The sequence below is a fragment of the Vollenhovia emeryi genome, unplaced genomic scaffold (genome assembly GCF_000949405.1).
Source record: "Vollenhovia emeryi isolate VEMERY1.0 unplaced genomic scaffold, V.emery_V1.0 DF939209.1, whole genome shotgun sequence".
In the NCBI taxonomy this organism is placed as follows: Eukaryota; Metazoa; Arthropoda; class Insecta; order Hymenoptera; family Formicidae; genus Vollenhovia; species Vollenhovia emeryi.
This window is the reverse complement of record NW_011967157.1, coordinates 524,542-531,073: the sequence shown is the minus strand read 5'-3', so window position 1 is coordinate 531,073 and position 6,532 is coordinate 524,542. Positions and strand designations below refer to the sequence as shown.

The following is a 6,532-nucleotide window of genomic DNA, read 5'->3' as shown; positions in this document are numbered from 1 at the left end:
TATAACAAGCACGAGATCAACATTCTTCGATTAAATATACATTAATTATTTTATTAACTATTGTCGCTAGTTATCATGAATAAAACTAAATAAGGTGGCTGAGGAACTCGCGGGCACATTTGCAATTGCATCACCACCGCATCTACTTTTCGCATCTCGAATTAATTGATCGGAAATGTAAAGTAACACGGGCTCTGTGGGTTTTCTTTTGTTTTCTAGCGGAATGTAAAGAAATAGACGAAAGGGTTGAAAAGTGATACGAGGCATTGCAAGCAATGTGCGTCAATATCTTAAAAGGTAAGAAGATCCCAATTGCTTACGCTCCTACAATTAAATATAAATATCGTAACATTAAGCAAGAGTAATCAATGAATACCTTCATTGGACGAACGGAGTTCCTTTCAACGAATTAAAAAGAAAATATTACAAATAATACATACAAAAATGTAAAATAATAACGCTCACGAAATCAATCGATGAAAAAAATGAGACACACGAACTCGTTCGTGCAAGAGAGTGAAACCGTGCTCCACTCGACGACAATTGAACAATCATTCGTTCACTCGATTAACATTCATCGCTCGATGAACAGTCGCCGATGAATCGCGCATAAAAATCAAGTCATCCCAGCCCTCGACTCACGATCTCGAAACCCGAGCGACACGGGACTTTGCGGAGCTAAGATAAATTCGAACTGCAAGCCGAGCTCTTCCTCGACGACGATCTCAAATTCCCGAACGATCTAGATAAACCCCAATTAATAGCAAAGAATTTAGATTGTATTCTGATTTTCTTTCCGTCTATCTTTTACATCTCAGTTGACATACCTTTGCTAGAATAAGTTGCAGCGCAAGCTCTACGAAACGTTTACCCGGACATATTCTTCTACCTGCCCCGAAAGGGGCCACCAACAGTGGCGAGTGGGGTGCCATGGGTTTCAGCCATCTTTCTGGCAAACACTTGGACGCGTCTTTGAAATTATCGTCACTCAATCCGGCTATCCATGTATGCAATAATACCACTGTCTACAAAAAGAGAGGGCAAAAGTATTTTCCCGGCGATTGAACGTAGAGATATTATATGTGTATTATTAAAACTCACTCCGGGATCTAGACGATATCCTCCCAACTCTATAGACTCGTCTAGTATACGGGCTATGCAGGGCGTCGTGGGTACGATTCTAGAATATAACGTTGCATGTTACGAAGATATTGGACAGTTGAAAGGGAAACTCTCGACGCGCGTACGATAACGTATATGTTACATAATTGTAAAAATACTATAGATTCAAAACCTGAAGGATTCTGTGATGCACGCGCGTAAGTACTTGGCCTTTCGCAAATCGTCTACCGTGAGATCGCAACCAGGAGGCGCCAAGGTACGCGCCTCGTTGTAAAGAGTTTCTTGCACTTCAGGATTACGGCCAATCAAGTTGAAAAGAAACACCAGCGTGTTGCCTAGCTGCAAACGTCCAACGACTGTGTCTTTAACCCTGTAGTAGTAATTGTACGAGTTGACAGTCCGAACGATATAATATAAAAGAGAAAGACTAAGAAACATCTAAAAGACGCCGATGTCTTGGAGAGAGCCCCGATGACTCGAGCTCGTCTCGCAAAAAGAAACTGCTACATGCGCTTTTTTGGAAATAAATTATTTATCCAGTATAAAACTTGTACGTTTGTAGTCAAGTTTCTAAACTGATCTGACAAATGTATCATTATAATGTAAAACGTAATTGATGGAAGGGTAGTTTTAGTTGGGTAAATTTAAAATATATTGTTGAAACGTATAGTGGGATCTTATATTCAAAACTGCCTCAAGATCATCTTTAGATGCTCTGTAGCCAATGAAATGTTCCGTACAGCATCTTTAGATAAATTCAAGACGGTCTTGAATATAAGATCCGACTGTAAATACCGGCCGTAGTCTAATAATCTCTGAATAATCGCACGCCAACGATAATTAGTACAACGTGGTTCTCTCACTGTGTGTATTCCTGCCGCTATGAAATCCACTATAGCAGCTTTCTTATCTCTCATATCGAGATCTTTTTGCCGCAAAATGGAGAGGAACACCGCCTCGATGGACTCGTCTCTGGCGTCGTCCTGCTTCTCCAACATGGTCGTCTCTACGAGATCCGAGATAATGCTAAGCAAGGAGAAGAGAATAATAAAATAACGGTCACCGCTAATCTCCTAGACTTGCGCGTTTCAGACTATCAACGTGATACAGTTTGCAAACTGAAGGGATAATTTTGACTAATTTATCTCGACTGACGAAAGATGAAATGTTTCGATATTGTAAAGCTTGATCAATCTTGCTTTTCATTTAAAGCAGCTTTAGAAAAGTAAATTGAGCGGCTTGGCAATGGGGAATTCGGTACTGATTCAACTGCGCGACGAGACCAATCGACCGTTCAGTGTAACTTGAACCAACAGTTAATAGAAAGCGAGGACACTGACTGCGAGTACACGTGACGTACTTGTATATAGTGTCCTCGCTCTCTATTAGCTGCTTGTACGCGGATGTCGGTAGCAGCTTCCAAAGCGGCATGCCGTAAAAGGCGTCGCGCGAGGCCGTGAAGTGAATCCTGACCGCTTCCGCTAATCTCATTGTAAGTGTGCTGTTGGAATCCGGTCTTAGGAAGCCTAAGTGACGTCCCAGGATCAGCGTGCACGTACCTAAGGACGAAGGGAACGAGACAGCGAATTATTCGTCTGACAAATCAAAAATTGTAGCTCCGAAACGCAAAGGAGAGGCTTTTGGCGTCCTTTCTCTCTCCGTCGAACAAGAGAATAGAAACTAGAAACAAGATATTTTCCATAGATATTCGCGTGTTGCCGTAGTGTTTCTTGTTTCGAGACTCCAAGTTCCAAACGAGCTCATTTGAAAAAGACGCGAACTAGGAAATCACTGGCAATTTCTAAACCACGTCGGCGACTTACTCTCGAGCCCCATTCTGTAAGCGAGTTCTTCGAAGCCTCTCACGGTGAAACGGCTCGCTCTACGCTCGCGGATTAGGTCGATGAATCCGTCGGTGACGATATTGAGCGCCGGGAAGAAGCCAAATACAGTACCGGCACCGGTGAGCTCCGGCGTTAAGGCGGCCCGAAGCTTCTGCCATGTCGCGCCTTGTCTGTCGGAGTTAGTCACTCATTACTCGATCGTTCTAACACCCCTAAGAATCCTACGTGATCCCGTGATCAATCGACTAACGTTGTTTCTTTTGCATTGATAGCCACGACAACGCCAAGCAAATGAAAAGAAATACAGTTTCGTCAAAAGTACGCGTTTTATCTACTATTACATCACTTAAATGATAACAAAATAATCAAATTGAAAAATGATCCAAGTAAGATGTACCAATCCTCAATTTTTCCATTTTTCATCGCGCTCTTTCGGGTCCGAAAGCGCGTTGAGAATATGTCCGTAAGGCCGGTTCTACATTGATCGCAATTGATCGTATCGTACCGTCTTGAGCGTCGCAAATCATAGATTCGACCAATCAGCGTTGAATTAGAACCAGTCTACGACCCTTGCGACGCTACGACGCGACCAATGTAGAACCGGCCTAAGAGAATAGCGAGTAATTTTGTTAAAACCCATGCGACACGCGTCGATTAATATCAACAATATCGCACGAGCATCCAATCCAGCGGCGGATCCAGCGGATTGTCCGGTAAAAGCGTAGGTTCAGAGTACGAGCCGAAATTACAGGAGGCGACCTTAAACTTGACCCCGATACGCGGCGCGGCGTGGCGCGGCGCGACGACGCGTAATCGGCGAGCTACTCACTCATTGACCAGACCAAGGTTGGTGTAACGATCGCGCCGGGAGTGCCGGTAGTGGGATATGACCTCCTGCGGAGGACGAAGCGGGTACCTCGAGCGCCGCTTGAGGACAGCCTCGATGTCGCGACGGGAGAAGACGGAGACCACGAGGCAGTTCCACAGCGCCTCCTCCTTGCACAGCGGCCCGTATCGCCGATTCAGATCTACTCTTGAATCACGGGATAACGAGCCATGTTAAAATACCGTATATCGAGGTCCGGATGTGTCGTAACGGGGCGGCTGCCCCGGATCTCGATTCGGAACGCGCCGCGTCTCTCGGCTTCGATCGCGATCCGCTTGGACGACGGTGCTGATAAGAGCAGAGCCCGTGGTTCAACGCACTTATTTGCACGAGGATCAACGCGGGAGAAAAAGCGCTTCGGCAAACGAGACGTGCGTTTCAACCGAGAAACACTGCCGCGCGATCGAATCGGCAACTACTTGCCATTGCCCGCGACGTTCATAGGTAGTCGATTCGGTCAATTCCCGATACAAAGTTCTACGAACGATTTCTCTTCTTACATATTTCATCGACATGACGTAAGCAAGTTTTAAACGATGATATAAGCAACTTTTTTACTCTCCGTTTTCCTCCGTCTCTCGCGATTACAGCAACTCACCGCGATAAGATTGGAGTATCTTTGACCCTGACCCTCTAAAAAGACACGTCTTCCCTCTCGTCTACAGATTTAATGGCGCGGGCGAAGGCCCGTAAAAATACAGGCCCGCTCCATCGAAATGGTTAATCGACTGTTACGCGAGTCGAATGGGCTCGTATCAGCGATGTAACGAATCATGTTCGCACGCGTCCACTCCTTTCTGTCTTTCATTCGACGGCGCGACCTTGAGATATCATCAAAGAAGAGGATCTAACGCGGCGTGCTTAACGCGCTGCTATCGACAAGGACAAAAGTCGCACTCCTTACCTTTATACGCTTCGTGGATCTTATTCAAGCGGTAGTGGCCAAAGCGGGAGTATATCCACCTAGTGCCCAAAATCGGCAGAGCGAACGGGCCCGGCACGTCGCGCGCTGTCTTGAACTTCCTGCCGTTGTCGCCTGCATCTGCGGGGCGCGAAGAGATTAGGACAGCTTGTCGATTAATCCCGGAGCTTTGGCTCTCAGTTTACATCGTTTTATTTACCAAGAAACTCTTTTCGCGGGTTTCTTCCTCTCCGAAGTAATGCAGATATTGCTACTGCCATATATTGCACAATGTTATCGATTAAGGCCCAGTTTCACGGTGGCTAGTTAGCTTAACTTTGTTAGCTTAATTTTGTGCCAGTGATTGGCATCGCTACTTAACAACTAGTTAAGTTAACAAGCCACTGTGAAACTGGGCCTAAGGCCCGGTTTCACCAATGTAGCTTAACTTCAAGCCTAGCTTAATTCCTTCTCCATTTCTTTTCAACTGTTACTTTAGAAAGAGACAAACATGAATTAAACCAAGATTAAAGTTAAGCAACGGTTGGTGAAACCGAGCCTAAGAAACTTAACTCTTGACTCGAACCCTAGCGCTCGACAAAAAAAACAACATCACTCGATAGCGATAAAAATGACAGAGGAGGGAAAAGAAAGTCACGGACAGTGCCATTGACCGGGAGATACCGTGGGTGTCAAGGGTTCAACTGGGAGAGATCGGGGATCTCTTGGCACTTACCGGCGTTCACGTTGTAGTTCCTGGTCCAGAACCACCAGGGTGGACGGTAGCCGGTAGCCAGCACCAGGACCGCGAAGAGCGCCGCTGCGATCGTCTCGAACCACGCTCCGGACAGCAACATCCTCCAGTCGAATCCCTGCACCGAGGCGAATTAAAGAGAGGAGGAAGGACCCCCTTTTCCCGACGCAATTGTCCGCGAGAACGGGAGCGATTATCTCGTTACGACGCGCGAAACGCTTGTCTCTCCTTCGCGGCTACGCCGGCCGAAATATGTAGTCTACGACTGGCGCCCCGTATCTCTCGGAGCGAGTTTTGAGTCATTATTTGGACGCCTCGTCGCGCCGACTGACGACCCGATGGAGGATGCGGCGACAGACTTCAGATGCGTCAAGGTTTTCAGTTTCACCAGAGAATGAGAGAGAGGGAAGGGGGGGGAGAGAGAGAGAGAGAGAGAGAGAGAGAGAAAGAGACAGAGCGACACGGATTAATCTTAATTCTTAAAATACTAAAAAACAACGTTACGCTACTTTTTACCGCAGCGGCTCTTCAGACACGTCTTGCAATTCTCTATATACCTTTGCGGTTCGTAGCCCTACTTATAGCTGCAAAGAGAATGTGGCATCCGATGGGATAAAACAACGCCCCTCGCCTTACAATCACGGACGCGTTACAAAGGCGAGAGCCCAGGGCCTCGTGCACATCCGACGTTTAACTCAGCTGTAATTGACGAGGACGCATTTTTCGCGATGCCGGTTGCGATTTACGCGCGGCTCCGATAAGCCGCCGTTCGCGCTTTTCTTTTTTAACACTGAAAAAACGCGTGCGATACCGGCGTGAAGGGAACAATAAGCATTGCGCATTCTTCTCGGTGAGAATCACCGAGAGAGGGAGGTAGGAAGGAAAGACAATGAAAAAAAAAAACTGAACCAAAACAGGGATAAAGGGTGAAAAGCGTGTGGATAGCAGCGACCGTTTATGGATCTTTTCGCGACTGACTGAGTGCCCCAGTGTTATTTGCGGACCGCGCGATCCTCTATTTGCAT

At 46.5% G+C, this 6,532-nt stretch overlaps 1 protein-coding gene across 6 annotated transcripts in view; it reads right to left on the bottom strand.

Annotated features, from left to right (window-relative positions):
- Nucleotides 1-604: 604 nt before the first annotated feature.
- LOC105561274 (ecdysone 20-monooxygenase) overlaps nucleotides 605-6,532 on the bottom strand; it is a 29,606-nt gene continuing 23,678 nt past the window's right edge. For 3 of the 6 annotated variants that reach the window (XM_012011097.1, XM_012011092.1, XM_012011095.1), the window contains 10 exons: nucleotides 5,490-5,625; nucleotides 4,757-4,894; nucleotides 3,796-3,994; nucleotides 2,946-3,136; nucleotides 2,483-2,681; nucleotides 1,986-2,148; nucleotides 1,295-1,461; nucleotides 1,102-1,180; nucleotides 828-1,025; nucleotides 605-742 (listed from right to left, as the gene is read on the bottom strand). In XM_012011097.1, the coding sequence (XP_011866487.1) occupies nucleotides 617-742; nucleotides 828-1,025; nucleotides 1,102-1,180; nucleotides 1,295-1,461; nucleotides 1,986-2,148; nucleotides 2,483-2,681; nucleotides 2,946-3,136; nucleotides 3,796-3,994; nucleotides 4,757-4,894; nucleotides 5,490-5,610 (1,581 nt within the window). In that variant the 5' untranslated portion in view covers nucleotides 5,611-5,625 and the 3' untranslated portion in view covers nucleotides 605-616. Of the gene's footprint in view, nucleotides 743-827; nucleotides 1,026-1,101; nucleotides 1,181-1,294; nucleotides 1,462-1,985; nucleotides 2,149-2,482; nucleotides 2,682-2,945; nucleotides 3,137-3,795; nucleotides 3,995-4,756; nucleotides 4,895-5,489; nucleotides 5,866-6,064; nucleotides 6,128-6,532 lie in introns of those variants that run through there. The other 3 variants (XM_012011093.1, XM_012011096.1, XM_012011094.1) reach the window with 3 other exon arrangements.